This window comes from Lissotriton vulgaris, chromosome 2_1, assembly GCF_964263255.1.
Source record: "Lissotriton vulgaris chromosome 2_1, aLisVul1.2, whole genome shotgun sequence".
NCBI lineage: Eukaryota > Metazoa > Chordata > Amphibia > Caudata > Salamandridae > Lissotriton > Lissotriton vulgaris.
This window is the reverse complement of record NC_141687.1, coordinates 407,231,864-407,256,747: the sequence shown is the minus strand read 5'-3', so window position 1 is coordinate 407,256,747 and position 24,884 is coordinate 407,231,864. Positions and strand designations below refer to the sequence as shown.

General features: G+C 42.8%; 1 protein-coding gene across 4 annotated transcripts in view; it reads left to right on the top strand.

The window, feature by feature from the left end:
* RAPH1 (Ras association (RalGDS/AF-6) and pleckstrin homology domains 1) overlaps positions 1 to 19,963 on the top strand; it is a 403,562-nt gene extending 383,599 nt beyond the window's left edge. For 3 of the 4 annotated variants that reach the window (XM_086955298.1, XM_086955299.1, XM_086955297.1), the window contains 3 exons: positions 8,259 to 8,379; positions 10,014 to 10,156; positions 17,094 to 19,963. In XM_086955298.1, the coding sequence (XP_086811424.1) occupies positions 8,259 to 8,379; positions 10,014 to 10,156; positions 17,094 to 19,091 (2,262 nt within the window). In that variant the 3' untranslated portion in view covers positions 19,092 to 19,963. Of the gene's footprint in view, positions 1 to 8,258; positions 8,380 to 10,013; positions 10,157 to 12,369; positions 12,440 to 17,093 lie in introns of all 4 variants that reach the window. The other variant, XM_086955300.1, reaches the window with a different exon arrangement.
* Positions 19,964 to 24,884: the final 4,921 nt, after the last annotated feature.

The following is a 24,884-nucleotide window of genomic DNA, read 5'->3' as shown; positions in this document are numbered from 1 at the left end:
TTTTCTTCTTTTTTTCTTAAAGGCATGTTTTTGTCATTTCCAACGTGTCTTTTGCAGGGGTGGGCTGCGCAATTTATGTTGCCGGGATCCGTCTCCTGTCTTCTCCGTGTACCGTTGTCCGTGGCCTGTTTAAAATTACTTTAAGAGAACATTTTGCATCTGCAGTTTATTTTACTCCTCGAATGTGGCACCTTCCTCCTAGTTCCCGCAGCCTGCTACCACTTTCTCTCTGGCCCTTGAAAATGGGTTCACATTCTTGAATTGTCTTATGCTTTACCTGGGACTTAATACAACATTCCGTAAAGAGTTTGAATCTTCGCGCAGCTACGGTGAGCGTTTGTTTTTTTGCAATTGGCCGACCCAAGAGTCCGAATCACAGAAAGACTCATTCCAGACGGGCCGAGGCGCGGCCGAGCCGAGAAGGTTGGTCGGTCCTGCCGGGGCCATGGGGGAACAGTTCCTTGGCTGAACATGCCCTCCTAGACTCGTCAGATAGGATCAAGGGCACATCCGCCGTATATAAGAAGGTAAGAGGAGAGTCCTGTGCGAGACCTCAACTGTTTACTTTCTATAACACGTGGGTTGAGTTAGGAATCGTCACCGCTTGGCTATCGATTAATTGATGCACAATGCCAGCCTGGCACATTCACGTTTCTAGGTGATGGTGGGACGATATAGGAGGGGTCCGATGCTTAGTGGTGCAGGTGTGCTTGCGGGATATCGCCTGAGCATGTCTTTTTCGGGGTGTGTACGTTGCTTGTTTAATTAATTGCTTTTGTAGCCAATGTGTTGGGTCAGCACACCTGCGGCTTCTTTCTGAGCAGCACAATGAATCCCCATGCGAGCGCTTGTTTCTTTTCACTCGGCTGGCGGTGCCGTCCCCCTACCACCTCCCACCCACTGCATTTCCTGTTCCCTCCCAGGTCGCTGCTTGCCCGCCCCAACTCCCCTCGCGTCTCATCCTTGCATGAATGTGTATGTAAACAAACTTTTTTTAAATTAATTGCTTGTGTAGCCAACGTGTTGGATCAGCACACCTGCGGCTTCTTTTTTGAGCAGCACAATGACTCCTGCATATGGAATTTACCCTTTTCGTTGAGCGTGAATGTATTAAATATTCAGAGCAACGTCTTCCACATCAAAGCGCCACTCAAAGCCCCTGCTCATTCCGCTGGGCTAAGGGTTGGCATAAACGTCTTGTCTCAGTGCTTCTGCTGGCGTCGGTACCGCTCACATGCTGTCCTCTTCTTCCAAGGTTCTGCTCCGTGTGGAACAGTTAGGAATCACGTAAAGCGCTCTGATACCTTCGGGCGAGTTTGCGCTATTTAAAACTATTGTTTTAAATAAAATGTACACTTGAGGAGGTGCGCTACCCTGCAGCCCTGTCCTGCTCTCACATGATGCAGCCCCGGTGCGCCGCCCCCCCCCCTTGCCTCAGGTGAGTGGGTAACCTGCTGATCCTTTCCTCTCCCTCCATCGCGCTCACGCTCAGTGTGCCCCCACGGTCACCTGGCTAACCCCTCTCCACCCCTCTTCGGGTCCACGCGCCACCTGCAAGTATGGGTGTGTGTAAGAGTGTCAGCGTGTGATTAAGTGGTGGGTGTGAGTGTCACCTGTGTGCAAGATGTGAGTGTGTCCGTAAGTTGTGTGTGTCAGCATGCGTGTAAGCACGAGTCAGTGTGTGTGAAAGTTATGGTGTGTGTGTGTCAGTGTGTGTGCAAGTTGTGTGTGTGTGGAAGTATGAGTGTGTGAATGTGTGTCAGTGTGTGCAAGTTATGGTGTGTGTATGTCAGCATGTTGTGTGTGGGAGAGTGCCAGCGTGTGTGCAAGTTGTGTGTGAGTGTCAGTGTGTGTGTAAGCACGAGTCAGCATGTGTGGAAGGTGTGGTGTGTGTGTGCGCCAGCCTGGAGCGCTGTGTCTCTCTGGGCCTTGGCAGACCCCGGCTGTTCCCCAGTCCAGGCGAGGAATGCGCTCTCCTCCCATATCCTCAGCCAGCCTCCTCCGTCACTCCCTCCCACTCCCTCCTCCTGCAGCCTCTCCCTCCCCAGGTACAGCGGCCCTCCCCGGCCCATCCCCAGCCCGCCCCACAACCTCACCCAGCCTCCCCGTCACTACTTCCCACCAATATCAACAGCACTAACTAGAACAATACGGTACAGTGCATTTAATTATTCGCGTTACTACGATCGATGCTGGCCTGGACTGTGCACTCTTTATGTTTTTAATGTGAACATTTTATTTACTGTTGTGATTTCATATAGCGCTAACATGGGCCGGAGGCATCAGAGCGCTTTACAATAAAGCAGAACATGTGAATAACAACCAGACTTGGCCTTTACGTACCTGATCAGTTGCCCAAATGACTCGCGTTACCCCTGACCTGTGCTGTATCTGCTCTGTGTTCCTTTGAACATTACCGACCAGGCCTCACCTTCTATCATTTATTTTTAACAATAATAGCCAGTATCCCCCCCAGATCTCTGCTGATATAAATAACACAATTATTACTGCCCAGTACTACACCTTTGCAAATACATTTTGTGAAATATTGGCCAGTAGGTCACACATGTTTAGTTTATATGAACAATATTGGCTGGTAAGGACCAGTGCACGACTGACAAACACACAAACATGACAATAGTGTGTGCAGCTGTGTATGAGGACATTTGCGAGAGATTAACCTATTGGCATTGTAAATGACAATGCCATTTATTTATCTGTTTTCAAACCAACACATAAATAAAAAGTTTGTCATTTCCAATGCCTTTAGCTCTAACTTTTGCAAAGGCGAGACCGTTGCATTGTAAATGCTTGTTTCTCTTTTAGATGTTTCTTTGTAGGTGGGCATCAAAATACCTCCATTTGGAGTCCCTTGTGATGTCGTGCTGCTTCCTCTGGAAGCTCCGACCTACGGTCACCATCTTCGGATTTTTTCCATCCTTGGGTCTGGATGCTTGCTGAAGGATCTCCAATACAAGGAAGAAGTTTTGAAGAAGTTTCTCAAACATCAGCGAAATTGAAAAACAACACCAACAAGTGGGCACTGCAGGTGATATCTGCAGAAAAGGCAAGATTCACTTGATGTTTTTTCAATAATACCCATTCAGGGGGCTCCCAGTTTGTCCTAATGGAGAAAACACCTTTACAGTTTTGTAAGAATTGTTGCTACAAGTTATCACAGAAGGACAAACACCTGGTCTGCAACCTTTGTCTACCTGTTGAGTGCTGAAGGAAAGACTGTAACGCCTGCTCTGTGTTTGTGTTGAAGACGCTGAGGGTGAGAGAGAGAGATGCAAAGAGTAGCCCATCATACTTTGCAGGGTCAGCAGATGACTCCTTCCCTGAGAGACCTAGGCCTCTCGATTGAAGACAAGGAGATTGTTGCTGAGGTAGCTGAAGGGGAAACATCAGTTGTAGATCTGGAGATCGTCAAAGGCCAGGTGACCAAAATGACACAGAAACCAGAGGTATGCGATCCATCGACACCACCCCCACACTCCTAAGAAAATGTCTGAGTCATGAAGATCTGACTCTAGGACATTGAAAGGATGCACACCCAGAGATGAGGAGCCTCACGGATCCCTCAAAGGGAATTCTGTTGAAGAAAAGCCCAAATCAATGAAGGACAGATATGGAAAGGACATTTCTTTGTCAAAATCAGAACGGTCCAGAGTCGAACATAGAAGCTAAATGACCCCACGTCGTCGAAAGACTCTCGGACACCGAAAAAAAAGACAGCAAGCCTCGACTCCCAAGAACGTGCTGCTAAAGTCCAGAAGAAAAAGAGGCGCCTTGAGGCTGAAATGGCCACCCTTCTCCAGAAAAAGAGAGACTTTGAGAAGAGTCTGAAGCTACCCCAAAGCACAATGGCTGTTCTAAGAGAAGCAAGAAAGCTGATAACAAGAAAGTGTTACGGGTCACAGTGGAAAAGATATTCTTTTTGGTGTATTACAAATAAACTAAAAGGAAAAACTACTAAGGATAAGACAGTGTTAAAATATTTCACACATCTTCTAGAGGAAAGAGTAACAGAGGCATCTTTAAAAGTTAATTTAGCAGCAGTATTTGCTTACACAAGAGACCAAATTGGAAGACGTTTTTTCACATCACCTGTAATAGTTTCTTGGAAGGAACAAAAAGAATAGCACCATGAAAGAAAGTACCGACACCCACATATACAAATACTAAGTCTTTTTTCAAAAACCAAAGGAGCATGCATAGAGAACGTTGCACACATAGACGCAAGGCGCATCATAATGTAGTACATAGAAAGGGCAAAACCAAATAGAAAAACAAAACAACTCTTCATTTCTTTTGCAAATAGTTTCTTGGGGAGACCAGTAACTGAGAGCAAAATTGCACTATGGATTGCGCAAACCATTCAGTTCTGCCATTCATATTCTGTAGAAAAACAAGAGTGTGGCAACTAAAGCACATTAAACACAAAAGAAAGGAGCAACCATTGACTTTCTGGCAAATACACGATTGCAGGATTTCTGTATGACCGCAACGTGATCATCTGTACGTACACAATTTCTCTAGACATTACTGTATTGATAAGCAAATGAATAGGAAAGCACAAATAGGGATTAAGGTTTACATCTGTTTACTAATCAATGACCATCTTCAACCCAGCCACCACAAAGTTAGAAGACACTACAAAATCAATGCAAGCATGTGAATCCAGAAAATATTCACACTGCAAAGCATATAGTTACTTACCTGTAAGTGTAGTTTTACAGCTTGAAGAATATTCTTGATTCATAAGCGACCTACCCACCGCTACCAAAAAGATGGATGGAAGAAAAAAAATATGAAGATTGGGATCAAAGTTGGGAAGCAGTAGGACGTCACAGGCGATACCAAATGGAGGTATGTCGACACCCATTAACAAAGAAAAATCTAAAGGAGAAAAAAAACTACAAAAAAAACCCAGACATTCCAGACCCAGCCACTAGATGGCGGAATAATGGGCAACATGTGAAAATTCTTCAAGCTGCAAAACTACACCTCCATGTAAGAAACTATATGATTTATTTGTTGGAAAGAACACATTCCTCTTCATAAGCTGAAAAAGACAATACAACACACAGCAAGCTACCCGTACAAGTTAGGAATTATTTTGGGAACATTCGGTATTGTTGGAGAGGGAAGCAGTATTTTGAAAAACGATTTCTCAATATGAGCACTGACGTAACAGGCAATATAACCGGATCAGCAGGGTCCCTTTGCCAGTATCTGGAGCCCCACCTTTTATGCGAGATTCCTGCTCTGGTCAAGTAAGGTGACTAAAACCTGCTTATTGCAGGTAGAATACAATCACGTGGAGTTTATTGCACATTGGCCTATGTAGCACTTTACATCTTATCTGTGGATCTAGGCGAATATATAACCTAGCCGGAAATGATTCACCTCGCATGAATGTTGCTTTGTGTAAACACCTCAGTTATGTATTGAATGCAATTGTGTAATACAGATTAATGACCGCATTTCTGATCTACAGAACTTAAATTGACACATGACAAATGAGGATTCAGGCTATCTGTAAGATAAGGACTTCCTGTTTGTCAATTTGGCGCTGAGTTATAGCAGATCTTTACGCATAGCATTGTTCTTGGCAGCTCAGGGTGATTTTATAGTACCCCGGTAAGGGTATGAATTTCATGACCAAAGATGAAAGTTGCAATGTCTCCCAGCAATCCATCTTGTCATTTATGGTGTGGGCCTGTGACCACTTCCTTATGGTCCGGAAGTACAGCAGTACCTGTCCGAGTCGCCCCCTTCTGGTGAGAGACATGCTAGTGTGGATGTAGATCTACTCCAAACTTTTCTGGTGCTCAAAATACCAGTAACTGTCCAGGATGTGAACCTTTTAAGCAAAGTGAGTGAGCCCAACCGTTTTGTTTTAGAGGGTTCGTCCCTCAAAAATGTTTTTCAAAGCAGTGCAGTTTTGGATGCATGTTCCACCCCAATCAAATAATTTTAAGGAGTCCAAATCTGTGGCTTCACCACTGAAAAGCTGAGCTCATAGTTTCAGCCCACGTTCAACCCCCTGGAAACCACAAAGGAAAATGAACCTAAAAAACAATCGAAAATAAAGAGCATTGTGTTTCATTCTCACCCTTGCCTGGAAGAGGGAGCTGAGGTCTTGTGACCGTCAAACCACATGGTGCTTGGCCGCTTCATGCCTCAGGAGATGGAGAGATGCATCGGGCAGCTTTCTGTCACCCGAGGCGGGCAGAGACTGAGCACCTTCCTGCGTAGCAGTCTGGAAGGAGAGGGGATAGTCCGGGGCTTGCAGGCCTGGGCCGTTCTCGAGTATCCATCTAGTCTGGTTGTGGAACAGCTATCTTGAAGCAGGGAGTTGGGAGCCAACTACACCTTATCTAGCTTGTCGCAGACTACGGTGTGGTCAGCAACTTGCTATCCCCACCGCAGGCTTTGGCAAGCTGGACAAAGATGGCGTACGAGGCGAGGCAGGGATCTTGGATAGGCCTCGTACTTCAGGTCAGACCGTGCAGCCCTACGCCCAAAGCAGGAGGTCATTTTTCACGCATGACCCTAAAGTGCTTTCTGTGCTACTGTGGGGTTTTTGTGGACTGGTCAACCAGCAGCCCCACACATGCGTATATGACCTCTCTGCTATGGGCCCAGGAAAGGCAAATGAGGGTGTGGCATGCATCAATAACTATCACCCTTTCTTCAGTAAACAGTTCACCAAGCTGTTGCATTACTTACTGACATGAAGGGACTGTCAAAGTAGGGAGGAGTGCTGAAGCAGGGAATTTTGTTGATGGGCTCCATATCTGGGCCGGTTTGGCATAAGTATGTAGTAACCTTTACTTCAGTTAGATTGCTGGTTCAAGTCAATCCAAGGCATTGTGAGTTAATAGAAGTCATTACCATTTAGGATTTTGTGTGGTGGTTCCATTATTATGACAGAGAAGGATACAGCTACCCCCTTTTTAATACAAACCATTCCAGTCAGCAAGCAGACTTTGCAAAGAGAAACCCCTTCAGCGTGTATTCGAGGTATACAGTTTGCTTGACCAGCCTTTGCTGTGTGCGAACTGGGCCCAGGCCCAGGGCACTGACCTACTGGGATATTGGAGCTCCCTGCATAATTCCCCGGAGACTTGGGTCCAAAGAAAAAATTATTTAAACACATTTTCTGAAGGGTAGTGGAACCCTTGTGGACTGTTTTTGTGGGTTTTTATTTCTTGGCACTCCTTAATATTGCCCCTCCTTCTCCTAAATGTTCAATACTTAGACAATTAAAGAGGAATAGTTGTGGGTAAGGGATGGGGACATCAAATTTGATTTTGCCCTGGGCGTTGTATGAGCGAAGGCCAGCTCTGATTGTTCCCTCTCTTGGGAGTGAAGGGCTGAGGCCCTTGTATGGCTGTTGCCTTAGTCTAGCCTACCTGTGCACGAAATGCACTAACATGCTTTGGGATGAATCACCCTGTTCTCTGAGTGTTGCACATTAAAATTCACCTCCTATAAAAAGGCTTACATGCGTGATTCTATGTTCGGTCTTCAGGGGCAACAGTAATCCGCACTGAACCCGTGAAATGTGCTAATAAAGTGAGCAAAGTCACTTCTTAAAGAGGTTCATTTATTTCATTAAACATGAAAAGCAGGAACCAGACAACAATAACTGTGGTGATAATTGCTTTTCATGAAAGTGAATACATTCCTGAATTAATTGCTGTATAAATTGAAACAATCAGTTGGTTGCATCTGCATGGCGGATTCCTCAGTGTAAACCTCTCCCTTGGGTGTCTCTAGTCTTGCAATGCAGTTTTGAATCCGTGCAGCAAATGTGCATTAGGTATTTGAGTTTTTTCTCCCCTTTTGAACGGAGACCACTCCAAAAACGAAAATTGCTATTTGGCACCTTTTTTTGGAAGAATATTTAAATCTTTGTTTGTAGTAAACTTTGATAGATCCAAATGGTGTAATTTATAGCATCTTAATAGGCATAATATTTAATGACCATCAGCCAAACGAATTGTATCCACTTTTTTCACGCACTCTGTGACAATATCCACAGTGCACCGTGATAAGTGAATTTCTGCGGCTACAAAGGGATACCAGGAGCATGTTCAGGCTCTTTGTAATCCCAATTGGTGTAACGCAGTAACTATTACGCTGTTGAAAAACTGGTGTCTGCCCTTACCTTTTACACTTGCCTCATCATTAGTTTGCAATGCCAATATTGTAATAAAAGGAATACACTGTTGCGTTTATTTCAGTATGGAAAGCAGCTGTATGTGAACTATCAAGAGGCCCTAAAGAGGACCGAGGTGGCTTACGATTGGACTTCCTTATCCAGCTCTAGCATCAAATCTGGATCTAGCTCTTCAAGTTTACCAGGTAACGTTACAGCATGGTCACCTAAGATGGTGGAGGAATGTCAAAAGATGCATGCTTCCTTCCCCAACAAAACTGACTCAAGATGTCTGTCTGAACAAATGCAATTATGGAACTATGTTGGAGCACTGCTTTCAAATGGAACAGCAGTGTCTCTTGAGATGATGCATTTCTGTTCCACTGCTGGAGAAAGATATCTAATACTCAATGGTGAATGCAAGTGTATAGATAGAAGTGTGAACTTCTCCAAAAGGTAATCTTCTCTTTAAATATAAAGGCCCAGCTTTTATTGCATTGAAGACTGCTGTGGTCTAGATATAGAGACCCAGGATGTGTCCAAGTGATTTTACACATCACCCCAAGTACTGAATACTGTGGGTTCAGTTAACATGATATTAAGGCCCTCGTTATAAGTGCCCTGGATAATGTCTTGGTTGGACCCTGAAGGTCCCCTTAGAAATGAGGAATTATGGGGTGAAACTGTAACTCCGGGTCCAATTCCCGCAGTAATTCCTCATTTGCCCATGTATTTTCACACAAATTACAGCTACTTTAAATCTCTGTGTGAAAATAAACCGATCCGCAGAAACTCACCTGAACTCTTACTTCCTGTGTTGCGGGCAACGGATGTTAGTGGCCCCATTGGAATTAAGAGACCTTTCGTAATGAGGTCTATTTGTTCAGCCATTAAACGCATTCGTAATGAGGTCTTGTAGACCTAGCATCAGAGGCACTGGTAATGAGGTCAGGTAGTTCTTCCATTGGAGGCAATCCTAAAGTGGTCTAGTGGTCCTAGCATCAAAGGCACCTGCAATAAAATCTAGTAGTTCTAGCATTAGAGGCACTTGTTATGGGTTGTAGTAGTCCTAGCACTAAAGGCATTCATAATGCCGTCTAGTAGTTCTACTCTTAGAGGCACTTGCAATGCCGTCTAATAGTTCTAGCATTAGAGGCACTTGTTATGGATTGTAGTAGTTTGAGTACTGAAAGGCATTTATAATGCCATACTATAAGAGGCACTTGCAATGGAGTCTAATAGTTCTAGCATTAGAGGCACTTTTTATGGGTTGTAGTAGTCCTAGCACTAAAGGCATTCTTAATTCCGTCTAGTAGTTCTACTATTAGAGGCCCTTGCAATGCCGTCTACTAGTTCTAGCATAAAAGGCACTTGTTATGGGTTGTAGTAGTTTGAGTACTAAAGCATTTATATTGCCGTCTATTAGCTCTACTATTAGAGGCACTTGCAATAGGGTCTAGTAGTTCTAGTATTGGAGGCACTTGTTATGGGTTGTAGTAGTCCTAGCTCTAAAGGCATTCTCAATGCCGTCTAGTTGTTCTACTATTAGAGGCACTTGCAATGGGGTCTAGTACTTCTAGTGTTCTAGAAGAAGGCAGTAGCTTTGAGGTCCTAACTTTGACACTGATAGGTTTTCTTCGTCATGAGTTTTTCCTCTTTTAAGGCATGATGGATGAATTGATTAAGTACAAAGATGTAGAATGTATGACAGTGACAAAATGTCACAATATGAGGAGCCAAGACAGGGCACTGACGAATACCCCTTAACATTTTCGTACTCTTTTGAAAGTTATCAACAAAAAGTGGAAACCAGGATATATACCAATTATTTTTCCTACAGAGTCCCAATCCAACCATTCTTATCACTCGGATAGCGGCCTTTCAGAGACACAGAATACAGCACACATCCGCTCTCAAAGCATCGTCAGCTCCATCTTTTCCGAGGCCTGGAAGCGAGGGACGCAGTTGGAGGAGTCCAGCAAGGTAACAAGCATTACAAGAGACAACACATGCCGTGGCAGGGTGAAGAGTTATTGCTGCTTGAAGCCATGCTGCATCCCTTGCTGGGATCTCTCCTTTTGGCTTGTGTTGAGCATATTTCATGTTGAGTTTGTCTTCTACATGTTGTAGCTCTGTAGATGGCGTAGAGTTTGTATGTGCTTTACATTTGTTTACATGTTCAACTGGATCCTTTAGATAAAATGTCAGAAAAAAATTGAACACTGACCATCTCCCCATTAGTAATAATTGAACAAATAGTATTCCCCTGACATCTGCACCATCCCCAATAAAAGGGAAAACATTCTGAACAGTACAAGTTCATAGCAACATCATTTAGTATTTGCTCTTTGGCAAATGACCCTCAGTGCTGTGTGCCCATGCCCGTAAGAATGGACACACATCAGGGGGAAGAACAAACTTGTTTGAGAAGTCCACAGCTTTTCTTCTGATTAGGTTTGTCCATTACCGACTGTCACTGTAGGAACCTGGAAGGGGACAGGTGCCAAAATCAAAGCAGACTAGTATTGCTCATCTTACCCACAGTGGGCCAATTGCAGGCTCCAGTCTATTTAAACAAATTATATTGTGAGTTTTCAAATCAAATCCCAATAAGAATCATTAACAAGTAGTATTTGTAGAATAAGTAGTCGAGTTATACAATTTCAGCACTACTCTCTGAAGGGAATAGTTTTGTAATGTACAGTATTTGGCTATATTTGCGTCATTCTAAAATTCTAAAATTAAATTACCACATTATGATAGTGTTTAGCACAGGAATACTGATGGTACTTTGGAATTCTAGGAACAGAGAATTCCACCACGTTGTTCCTGTTCTTCATCTATCATTTTGGTATATGAGTTAATGCATTGCCCCTTTTCAAAGCAGGATCCACATCTGCTCATAAATAATTAACGATCATCTTCATCAAACATCTATACAACTTATTTACCGTATACTGCCTAAGGTATTGTATGTCCCGAAGATTTTGTTATCTAAATAATTCAATTTGTTGTTGACAACCATCCATCTGTTATAGCAGTGCTAAGTAACCTTAATTGGCGTAGGGGCAGGCAATAAAAAAACAATAAATGCATGCCCAGTGAAGTGATCACGAGCTAAACAAAGTATTTGAAAGTATTTCTTCAAGGAGGTCACTTCGCCATGTTCCTTCCAAATATCTAGTGTTAGAGAGTGAAAAGAAGCCTTAGTTATTCGTGTTCAAGCATCAGAGACTGTGGGTGGCTCAATAAAATTCCACACTGAAATTCCCCTTCACTTACATGTCATGTGATGGGACTTCAGAATACCTGCTTGGAAAGTCATGGCCCCCCTTCCTGCAGTCTAAAAACGCATGTTTTCATATCATTGATTGCACTATCCAGAAATTGTTTAAGGTGATGCACAGTCGGCTATCAAATTCTCCAAATATTTCTTAACTTGGTATCTAACAGAGATCTCTGTGGGACTTTAAAAGCTCCTGCAATTTACCATTGCATACCATCGCATCGCATGGGAAAAGATTGCAGACACAAAACCACCGTGGAAAGATATTGAGAAGACTACAATTTATAGAATATTTCAGATTGCTAGAATTAACCCTAAGTGATAACGTTGGGACTCTGAAAAATGTCTGTTCACATGCACCAGCCAGAGCTAGATTCTTAGAGGCTGGTGCCGGGTAAGCCACCCTAATAAGTTCTCTTGCAATCCAGAGTTGGAACTAGGACACAGCAGTGCCACAGCAACCAGTTTTTTGAGTACTGGATAAGGATCCCCAATTATTGGGTTTTGATGAAAAATGTTCAGCAGTAACAATGTGTATTATCAGTGTACCCCTCACATTTAGTACCAGAATTAAGTGTTCTTCATCAAACGGTTTGTAAACTAGTCATCATTTTTAAGTATTCACATCTTCTGTCACAGATTGATCTAAGACACCATTTCCGTAGGGAGGAAACCATATAAATTCTCAACAGCCAGACTGTAGTTATGGTCTTTTATCCCTGTAAAAATGTAGACAGTATTACACATGTACTTCTGTTTGATTCTGCTGCACACATTCAGTGTATCTTAGTAAGGAGGTATATAAGACGTCTATAATATGTGCAGTGTTGGGAACAAAAACACATTTTCTCTTGTCACCCTCTCTGTGTTTGACAGTGCTTGTATTTCTCCTGTTGCCTCATTGTCTCAGGTACCAAAAGCGAAGTCCAGCACTGCTAAGGTCTGCAAGCCCATGGCGCTTTGTACGGGGCAGAACTAAGGTCAGGGGTCGTTTCAAAACACGTTAACCTGGGTGGGTGATTGCTGTAACCAGAATCCCACAAACTAACTTTCTGAAGACCTCCTAATCATTCTTTTCTCAATTCGCTGGTTTGAACCTAAATTTCTATCTGATAACCCCACTTTTTTAATCGATGGTTTAGGCTTTTACCACCCCATGACCTCATGTTCTCCCACCTTCCTTAATAAACCCACCGCTCTTGTTCGAACACCAAATACTAACTTATCGATAGTGCAGTCGAATTTGACTGAGTCTTTTTAGTTGTAAAATTGATGCAGAGTCAGAGTCTCCTACTAAAGCCAATTTGCTAAGATTGAAGCCATTTACGCAGTTACTGGCTGCTATATTTCAGTGAATGAAATATGTGTTGTAAGAACGCATGCTCCTCAAAAAGGCTGTCCTGGCACTGGAGTTCACTGGAAGGTTACATAAAATCATACAGTCATTCTAAGACTTGGAAATATGGAAGAAAAAAGGTTTTAAGGGCTTTTCAGGATGTAAGATGATTCTGCAGAAGACACAGACTTGTTGAAATCACTTTCCAACATTTATCATCTTTAAAAGAGAAAACGCACGGCAAAGGTGAGAGAGGCAGGTATAGGAAATGGCCAGACGTCTAGCCATAGCAAAAAATGTACTTTCAGGTTATAATTGTCATTATTTAGGAAAGTACAATTATATTTCTGATTTTAAGATTCGAAATTTCCCAATCAGAAGATTTTCCAGCAAATGCCCAAATTGAAGCAGCGCATCTTAGAGCTTTTTAACATGCCCCCATGATCCAGACAAGCCTTTCTGGCGAACTGGAGTTGCAGCCAGCGGGCAGTGTGCCTAATGATTCACGGTTCCTTTTGAGGTGTGACTGGGTGGCAGCATATTTAGTCAAAAGCTTTTTTCGGTTACCTTGGGCTACTTGGCAACCCTGCGGGAGTCATGTAGTGTACATAGATGAATCACATGCTGCTTTTCTGTAAGGAAGCAAGAGGGAGCAGTTAAGTGAAGCGTTATGTTTCGCTGGCCTACAATCGATGAAATACCCTATGATTTACTTGAGGAAATCTTAATTTCTCTTCTCTGCTAACACACGTTAAAGTACCAATGGGCTGTGATAAGCAGTATATAGTTGCAGTTCCTTCTCCCTTCTCACACTCCCTATCGCTACTATTTTTCATTTGATCAATTTTCCGCTTTATCATTCTCTTGTTCCTTGCACTGAGTTTTTAAATGTCACTCTCCCTTCTCTTGCACACCCATCAAACTGTTTGGTCATTTATTTGTGTTGGGAAGGAGTTAGTTTTATTTGAATGTTAAAGATCAATTTTGCTTAACATGGTTTCTTTCTTTTTGTTGGTGCAATGGGTCTGATTGGCAACACTGAGAACAGAAGCCTACTATACAGCCAAAGATCAGAATAAAAGAAGATAAATGGGTGTAACAAGTTCCACGCTTCAAAAATAACAATACCTGTTCTTAGGACCAGTTGTTTTGTGAAATTTGTATCCAACGTTGTTCCAGTCTCTGTATTTTCCACCTTTAGTGTTCATGCAGATTATGACCCATAGTATAGCCCCACATGTAGCCATCTTCATCCTAGCTGAAAATTCATAGTTTCTCTTTGAAGCCATATAAACCTAAGAAAATCCCTGTAGGGAATTAAGGGCCTGGTTTAGAGTTTGGCAGATGAGTTACTCCGTCACGAACTTGACGGATAACCCATCTGCCCCATCTGCCTTATTACAAGTGTATTATATTCTGTGGCTTGTTTAATAAGGTGGGCAGGCTACCCATCCTATTGTAACGGATTACCCCTCCACCAAACCGTAAATGAGGCCTTCAGTCTCTTTGTTAGCAGACTTGCATGACTGTTTGGCCAGAAATTAACACAAGAAAATGTGTCTGAATCTATATTGCAGTCTGTGCCTGTAGCAGGTGTAATAACACCCTGCAGAACTCTCCAGCATCTATGAAGGCCAGAACAGTGCTAGAAGTGGAGATGCACATTTTCCACCAGGAGGTCTGCTTCTATCTGGATTGTGATCTGTTCAAGACTTCATTTTCAATTTACACCTGCAACATCCTCAGTTCCCATTCTACAGACTCAGTACTTTTTGACATGTTTTGTGCTCTATTCTAAGCCATTAATGTAGCCTTTAGAGGATCCATTCATTTTACTCATAATATTCCCCGCCCTGTCCAAAGGCAATACTTTGGCATTCCCAGATTAGTCAGACCTTCCCTTGCCTGCCTAACCTCACTTTCATCTAACTGACCCACCACACCATCCCATTCAACATGTAACCTCACAAAGAAAACTGACACGTCCCAGGCATTCAAGTAAGCCCCCTCGAAATGCTGCAACAAGCACAGATTTCACTCACATTCACAAAAACAATAAATACTAATTCCTCCCTAATCATTCCTTATCATACTGTGTGTGATCGTTAGTATACATTCATGATCTGCCCTTTGCTTTCCAATTTTACCACAAATATCAAAAGGCAAAAAACCTCTGCACTATAGTCGGTGCACACAGAAAATCGACATCGAGTGACACAAAAATAGAGTTTGTGCTTATGAACTGTGGTAAGCTTCAGCACCAGACCAGACCATACTATCCAACATAAAACATTACCAATTTATCTCCTTCCTGTAGTGCGCCTGCCAAATAAATCCCTTAGCTTCCGCATTGATTTTAGGTGTTCTTTCTAGGATAGCCTGATGAATAAATCTGACCTTGGCCATGGAATTAAGCCATTTCCTCAACCCAGCAATTTTCACTCCACTTTCATAATCCGTGCCCTATACTTCAATGATGGGAACTGTATTCAGCTTACCACTTTTCCAGATACAGCCCTTGTTCTAGTGAAACCTATCCTAGATGCAACTAATCACCAATCAAAATGTGGCCGCATCACACCCTTCTTAAGACAATTCGCTAAGCCATCCTTCTCCTTCCACCAGCCTACAGCAAATTCATGGCTAGCTGAAACAAAAGACAACCTTGCACACAGGTTCCATATTTGAACACACTGCCAATACATTGGAAGGTCAGAGCTCAGGAAAGCTCAGAAGGAACAGATCAAAACACAAAAACAAGCCTTTCCCAGCTACACCTCAGGAACTCCGAATCTACGATTCTACCACATTCCTGTTTAAAAAATGCTGCGCTGGGCCTTAGCCTATACTGTATTCAAGCAAAGTTAACTCCCAGCACTTGTTGAACTCCTACACATTTAAAGGACTTTATTAGTGTGTACTCCTTATAGGTACCTTATAGGTATCTCTTTTTAAAAAAATCTAAAGCACTATGCTGCTATTTGAAGGCTAAGCCAATTTATTGGCAACTGTTGAGCACCTGCAGAAAACCAGAACTCCGTACCAAAGCCATAAATGAATCATAACTTGGTTGTTGCAAATAACTCTTGGCCAAGATAAGTCACCAGACTGTACTTGATACATATTTTCAGAAGTAAACAAAACTCTTTCCAGCTCCCCTCAGACCACTTGTCCCGCTGTTTAGGTCTAACATGGCAAAGCTGAAACTCTAGCTATGCACCTCCAGGGTCAAGTGACAACCCAGACGTGTTTAACCATCTTGTCTGGTCAACCATGCAATATATCCTATTCAATAGGCTTTGTGCAAAGTCCTGATTAACTCGAGACCAACATGGGCTTTGGGAAATGTAGGCTTTAGGTCAGTGGATGACAAGCTAATTTACATCAGCATGATGGATAAAAAATCAATCTTCCTTACTTTGAAGTCCTTTTTACCGCTTCTCTAGTGGAAGATCATTTTAAACTAGAGCACTAAGATTATCCAGTTAAACAAGAAAGGAACATAGGCTCTCAGACCATTCAATTTGCCAGCTGGCCATAGAGCTCTACTGCTAAGTGCCAGGCCACCTCTCCCAATAGCCACCATTCACCTGCCTGGAACAAAACATGAGGAAGAGAGATTTTGCAACCTCCAATAATACCTTACACGAATGGGACCAAACCTTGGATTGAAACTTTCACTTTAGTGGCCCTTTCAAAACAACCTTAGTCCCATTAGCTGGTTTGGGTTACTTTATAAACTGAATATGTGATTGGATCCAGCATCTCTGGGGATCCCTTAATTTTGGTGGATAAGAGGGAGATCATCCCAACCAGTTTTAGGTATTGAATAGGGCCACAGTGGAAGGTCTTGGAATGATTCATTAATTTAATGTAACTTTTGTCACTTTCCCAACTTTAAACGCTGACAGTTAACAATTGTCTGCCCCATCTTTCTTACTCCTACTATTGTCTGTCACATTTCAGTTGAAAAAGAGGCACATGATACTTTACTTGGCATGAGTTTTCTAAATAGGTGATACGTGTCTGAGGTTTGTTGTCAGGGGCAGCAAAAAGTTCCTCTTCCCATGATTTACATCTTTACTGGCTGAACAGAGGCCCTTTGTTTTCAGTGTTCCCAATAGGGTTCCCTTAACAAAATTTACACTTGTATAAAATGCATAATCAGCCTCTTTGATGTTTACATTTGTTTCTTTATATTTTTGCTTACCATGACGTCTTTTCATAAGTGTCTACCTGTTGGTTTTCTTTGTTCTCTGTATGTTTAATGACTTCTTATATTTACTTTTTTTCTCTAGGCTAGAATGGAGTCTGTGAATCGGTCATTCATTACATCGATGCCACCTTTATCCTCTCAGATCCGTACTGTTAACTCCCTGGCTGCATCACAGCCATCACCACCTGCTCCTCCTCCACCTCCGCCACCACCTCCACCTCCTCCACCACCACCACCTCCTCCTCCTCTTCCTAGTCAGTCGACAACACCTTCATTTTCCACCCCGACTATATTTGCAAAATATAGTACCATAACAAGGCTACAGAATGCCTCTCAGTATAGTGGGCATCATTTTAAATCTGCATCTATTAACCAGCAAATGCCCCCAGTTCTCACACAGGTTAAACCTCAAATGACGGTGACACCTAATGGAGGAATTCCTCCACCACCTCCTCCCCCACCTCCCCCACCACCTCCTCCACCAGGGTCAGCTATGGCTTTGCTATTAAGGCCTCCTCCCGGCACCCAGTCTGTACCACAGTTTACCCCACCTCCACCACCTCTAAAAATTCAACAAGTTCAGCTTAGTAATGGATATCAGTGTGCACCACCACCTCCTCCATCTCCTCCACCACCACCACCTCCTGTGTCCTCTCAGGCTCCTCCAAAGCCTATACTGTCTACTCCCCCACCTACCATTCCTAAGACTGTATCAACAGCCTCTAATGTTATATTACCTGGAATGAAAAAACAACCAAGTTTTACAGGTTGTGATATTACACTACCGCCACCAGCCCCTACTGGGCCAACACCTCCACCAACTTTACCAAAACAAACGTTTTCAGCCAAGCCCCCTCCATCCCCTCAGTCTTCTTTACCTTCAATTGTAAAGCAGATTGCCAGTCAGTTTCCTGTTGTCACTGAGCCTCAACTCCCAAAGCCTGCCCCAGCAGCCCCGGCCCCACCATCTCCCCCAGCTGTAAAAGCAAAACCCAAGTGGCAGCCCAATTCTGTTCCATCTCCTGATTTTCCTCCACCACCACCCGAGAGCAGCTTAACCTTCCCACCTCCCCCACCACCACCACCACCACCTCTGCCATCTCCCCCTCCGCCACCTCCTCTTCCTGCAGTGAGTGGTCTGCCACCAGCTCCTCCTGTTCCAGATAAAATGGGATCTCCGGTTAAAAAAAACAGCAAGACATCAAGTCCTGGAGGAAAGAAGCCGCCACCAACTCCTCAGCGGAACTCCAGCATCAAATCTAATAGCTCTGCTGAGTATCATGAATCAAAGAGGCAATCTGTGGACAGCCTAGTGAGCAAATTTGCACAGCCCTCAGAACCTTCTGGCTCTCCTTCCAAAGAGTCTACGCCACCTCCTGCAGCTCCTCCAAAGCCTGGAAAACTCAATCTTTCAGGGGTGAATTTGCCAATGGTTTTTCAACAAGGAAGCATCACAGGGAAAACACCAACTATGGGAACTACAGGGAACATCCATGTGGTTGAATTTCCTTCTCCTCCATCCGATTCTGACTTTCCACCTCCACCACCAGAACTAGAACTACTTCCTCCTCCACCTCCTCCATTGGATGGAATAGCTGCTTTTTCAGGTAATACCTCTCCAAAAGTTGCCGTTGTTAACCCACAGCCCCAATCATGGTCTAAATCATCGCAAAAGAAAGCGCCTCCTCCAACACGCCCCAAACGGAATGATAGCACACGTGCAGCAGCAGCTACAGAAACTGTGGAACCACAGTTGCCCGTCAGTCCTCAAGTGCCCACCTCCCCGAAGCCGAGCCTTACTGTCCAACCAGGATTTCTGGCTGACCTGAATAGGACTCTTCAGCGCAAGTCTGTTACTCGGCATAGCTCTCTATCCTCTACTCGTCTTTCGAGATCGGAACCCACAGCGACAATGGACGATATGGCCTTGCCTCCTCCACCACCTGAACTGCTTAGTGATCAGCAAAAAGCTAGCTCCTATGGAGGCAGTCATATATCGGGTTATGCAACTTTAAGAAGGGGGCCGCCACCTGCTCCCCCAAAAAGGGACCAGAACACCAAGCTTTCTAGTGATTGGTAATCATTTTATGAGGGACTCTGTACGCGATGAACTTCTCAACTAATCCTACAACTACCAGTCTAAATGAGCTGTAGTTTTAGTGGGCTCCTTGTATTATACCATATGAACAAACAACATGGTTTACCGCTGTAGCAAAGGTTAATTATGAACGTTCTCCTGTTCCTACCAAGCCTATAAGGATAGGTCTTCCCACAGGGGATCGGACAGGGACAGAGCATTTGAGGAAGGCTCTTCCATCTCGGAATTTTTGTCTTTTATCCTTCAGAGGGATAGGACCAAAATCTTCTTTCTTATATTTTCTGCATTTATGAAAATATATTTTGTAGAGTATGTTGGTGTGGGACATGTCTGTGCATGTGTTACAAATGGAGTATATAATGCGTTGTGATATACAGTATACATATAACAATCAATATATAACATAACCAGAATGCTTTTCTACACCTAGGCTTATTTGTTCCATAGAAAGTGCATTACTATTAGAAAAAACAAAACAAAAGCATGTGGCTTATCTACTTCTAATTGTGAGTAAGTTTTAGTGGGAGGGGATAATCATTTATTTATTATTACTCTTTCCATTCTACTTGCCAATTCGTTTTGTAAACGATTAGTCAATTGTAGCAACTCACAACAGGGTTTATTGCTGTAGTGGGTGTGCATGAATTAGACAGCTAAGCGAAACAATAAGGTTTAATGTATTAAAGCATTCTGGTCTTCACACTACTGAAATGAAGTCCCTTTTAGGGAACACATTTAAAACCCCATGCCTGGTGACCATTCCTGATGGATCTAGCTTTAAGGGTGGGTGGCAAGTGAGATCTTGGTTGGGAGGTGGTATTCATGCAACCTAATAAAACCAATAATCTATTGTACCTTTTTGGTTGTTTGCTGTTACAAAAGAGAATTTTGATGAGTATTGTACATCATACACAAAAGGGGAAGGTAAAACTGACTATTGCGTAGTATACATTTGGGAGAACTTAAGTTAAATCTTACATATTTCTGGACACTGTACGCAGTGATGCTTCATATATGATAAACTGTTGAACCACTTCGTAATTAACAACTTACTTAATCATATTATGAAATATGTGCCTACTGCCATTCACTAAGCAATTTTGAGAAGTGTCAGCCTTTGTACCAGATTTTTAAACAGGAAAGTGTCTATTCCTTTAAATCTATGTGGCATTGATGCATCCTTGTGATCATGTGGAATCTAATGACTATGAGAGTTCATATTAATATTTCAGAGCATGTTAGTGGAATCAACGTAACTGTTCTCTTGTTTCCTTTTAGCTGATTTTCAGAATCAACACCCTCCGAAAGACTGCTTAAATAGCGCATTAGCCAAATGTATGTAACTATACTATGCTACTTCCAGTTAAATGATAATTTGATGTACACATGCAACCACACACAAAATATATATATATATATTTTTTTTTTCTCTCACTGTCCACTTGGGGCAGTGGACCCAGACCCCTTGACCATGTTCGGAAACACTTTAGGTTTGTCAGTTCGGACCTTGGGTATGTAAACCTAAAAATAGAAAAAATCAGAATTGAACAAAATAAAAAGGGACCAGGTCTTCTATTTGAAATGTTGGGCAAAGGGCTTGAAAAAAGGCCAGGCCCTTCAATTAATGAATATTTGTCAAGTGCAGCATTGTTGCCCTTTGGAGATATCTGGGCACTCTAAGGTTCCATGTCTCCGTTGAAGAGCCAGGTCTTGAGTCTCTTTCTAAAGTCAGCCAGGGAGGGTGCTGCTCAGAGGTGGAGGGGCAAGTCGTTTCAGGCTTTGGCGAGGATGTGGGATAAGGAGCAGCCTCTGCTGAGGCGTATGTGACTGGGTGTGCATGGGCGAATGAGGACGAGCGTAGGTGTCTGGTGGGCAAGTCGAAGATCAGGCGGTGGTTGGTCTAGGCTGGTCCTTGGTCGTGAAGAGCTTTGTAGGCATCTCTGAGGATCTTGAACTGGCACCTCTTCTGGATGGGGAGCCAGTGGATGTTTAATGAGGTGTCGTGAAAATGGGTCAATTTAGGCTGTATGGTCTGGAGTCTTCTGAGGAGCTCAGTTGAGAATCTGGCATAGGGACTGTTGCCATAGTTAAGGTGGCTGGTGACAAGGGCCTGAGTGACCATCTTTCTAGTGTTTCTGCGGAGATTCTGAGGATCATGCACGAGGCAACTGCATTCATTTGTCATTTCATGGTCAGTTGGCTGTCGAGGATGATTCTGAGGTTGTGAGCATGGTCGATAAGAGTCGTTGTATGTCTGAGTTTTGTCAGCTATCAGCTGTGGTACCATATGGAGGTGTTCTTCCTGTAGATAAGTACTTCTGTTTTGTTAGAGTTGAGTTTGAGGCAATTGCCACTCATCCACTTGGCTAAGTTGGTCATGGTGTTGCAGAAGTTGGTTTTGGGATTGGATGGGTCCGTGGTGAGGATTAGTTGAATGTCGTCTGCAAAGGAGATTATGTTGAGTTTGTGGGATCTGACGACATCTGCAAGGGAGTTCATGTATATATTGATCAGGGTGGGGCCAGCGATGAACTTTGAGGTACGTCATATTTTATGTCCTGGGATGCTGGGGTGAGGCAATTGGATGCTTTGTGTGCCCCCTGTGAGGACCACCCCCTGCTGCACACATGTGAAGTTTGTGCGAAGTGCAGGTTGTCTGCCAAGAGGGGACCTTACCTAGGGCTCTCAGCCAAAAGGTATGTGCAGCAGAGGATGTCTATACATCTGGGCTAGGTTCTGAGCTTGGCTAAATGCCAGACTATTCAGCCAGTCCAATCTGCTTATGGCCAAAGGATGTGCATAACGCAGATTAAGTACATGGCAGGTGAATGCAGTACATCCTAAAAGAAACCCCAGAAAATAACTGAAAATTGAGGGTGTCAGTTACATTGTGCAATATGTACTCCATAGAACTGCTGGCGGATTACCATGCTTTTTCGATTTGTGCTCTCTGAACCCTGACTTACCATTAACTGTGTTTTTCCGGCCACCACTACCAGTTCAGGATGTTACCTTTCAAAGTCACTTCAGTTCCAGGAGTGTGCACAAAGTGCCTAGCAGCCTAGCAGTCAGTCAAGGTAGCACACCTGTTCAGAAATGCCGTTCACATCTTTCCATATTTAGACAACTGAGTAATCCACACAAGCAGCACGTGGCATGGCCTTGTACACACTCAAGAAAGAAAGAAGTCTTTTGTTGAATAAATTTGTTCCAGGAAGCAGGTAAAGTTTCAAAGATTTATTTGAAGCTTCAATTCGCATGAGGCACAGTACGTCTAAATGCATCAAGGTCCAAACATAACTGTCAACTCTGGAACATAAGTTGTACAGCGCAGGTACAGCGTTCCATTTTCCAGGCAAGGGAGAGAAAAAATGATAAGAGGAATGAAAGAAACAAAAGAAGAATGTAACCCATCTCACCTGTAACACAAAAGAAACATAAAAAGCAAGTCAAATACCTTCCAAGTAATTTTGTGGGTCGAATATTACTCTTAACTCTGGATGCTATATAGATTGTGTAGAATGAGAAACATCACCAAATGCATTGGTACATTTATGTAACAGAAGATACTTCACACTATGTGAGGTTTTTCATTTTGCAACTCTTCTTACATTCCACACCCTACCATTCTGAGTAATGACACTGTTCTTACAAACTTTCACAATCTTAATAGGATGGTAAAACTTGGATTAACCCTTTACCAAGAACCCGGTTTCTTGATCCTGACCTATTCTCCTACCACAAAGTCAGGAATTTTGACATTCATTTTGGAATCAAATAACACTTTCATTTTGTCTTGTTCATTTTCCACACTTTTGGCAACAAGATTGACATCAACACTGTCATTGGTTTTATTAACCTTTTTTTATCCACCATTGACCAATTTCTAAAGAAAGTTCTCTGCCATTCAGTAGTCTAAAAAGGACTTACACCCGTTACCGAATGTGGAGTGATGCGATACATCCACAACTTCTTTCTCACAACATCCAACCAAGGCTCACTGGACATGCTAGCTGACAATTAAAAGTGACACAATTAAAAGTTCTACTTGGCCATTTTCCCTTGTTCATATAATGATGTGTTAAGATGTTTGATATAATTCCTCCATTACATGTGATGTGAGCAGTGTCCCATTATCAGTTACAATAATCTCTGGGGACCCCTCACGTGCGGAAAACTTCTTTGAAAAAGGTGCTAATTATTTGAGATGAAGCATTAGCTACAAACTTAACCTCTGGCCACTTAGAGTGGTATTCCACTATGACCAAAGCAAAACGAGCATTCAAGGGCAAATGTTTAAAGGGACCTGAAACTTCAAAAGCCACCTTTTGCCAAGGATAATCAGACCAAGGTACAGGCTTGAGAGGAGCAGAAGAAACTTGAAGTACTTTATCACTGCTTATGCTTTCCGGACACTCTGACAGTCCTATCGACCATCTTGTCAAGCCCAGGCCACCAAAAAAAGGCTCTAATAAGCCGTTCCATAGAAGACATACCTAAATGTCCTTGATGAGTAAGTAATAAAATCTTGTTCTGCATAGAGACGGAAGGAATGATCTTACCTCCTTTGAAAAGTAAACCTCCAATTTCTTCAATCTCAGCCGATACATGACAAAAGGGAGCAATGTCAGCAGAAGCAAATCTTTCCTTAGACCATCCATTTTTCACACACTCAGAAATCTGCTGACAAAAGAAATCATTATTCATTTCCATTGTCCACTCACTTTCAGACAAATTCACACATTCATGAGACAAAAAATATTTTATGGTGGCAATCGTATCCACATCTTGTTCAACAGTAGAAACACAATTGTCAGTGCATGATAACCTTGAAAGAAAATCAGCAGTGACCTTGCTCCTGCCAGGGACGTATACTACTTCAAAATCATACTCCTGTAGGCGAGATGTGAGACGGGCTATACGGGCAGTAGAATTCCAACCTCCCCCAGGAGATAATATGCCAACCAGGGTCTTATGATCAGTTCTAAGTGTGAATCTGCTGCCCCACACATAGTTCGAAAATGTTCAATTGCCAAGATACATGCCAACAACTCTCTTTCAATTACAGCATATCTCCTTTCAGTTAGAGAGAGAGAGTCCTCGAAGCAGAAGCCACACACCATTCATCTCTTCCTGAACATTGGCTAAGAACTCCTCCAAGTCCATAAAGACTGGCATCCACCGTAATGATACATTTCTTATTAAGACAAAAAGACTTAAGAGTAGGAGCATTAATAATCTCAATTTTGATCTGTCTGAAGGCTGCATCTTGTTTATCTGACCAGATAAACTCAGAAGATTTTCTAGTCAACTCTCTAAGGGGCTCCATCTTGGTGGCAACGTTCTGTATGAATTTACTATAGTACTCACATAGCCCTGTAAAAGAGAGAGGTTTTTCTTTGTTGCCAGGAGCTGATGCATTCATAGCATCAACCAAAGCTTTCTTGGGCACCACACCCACACCAGAAAGAGTATGGCCAAGGTACTCAACAGATTTACAAACAAATTGACATTTACTAGCTTTGAGTGTTAATCCACATTCTCCTAACCTAGAACAAACTTCTTTAAGATGATGAGTGATCAACCTCATTTTTGGTAAAAAAAAATAGGCTATTATCCTGGGAATACTTAACAAACATGCTCCCATCTTTAAAAATGTGATACATAGCCCTCTAAAATATAGATACGGCCAAAAGGCATCCTTTTAAATTTAAAAAGACCGTGGGTTGTGATAAAGGCAGTATAATGTTTAGAATCATTAGTGAGTTCAATCTG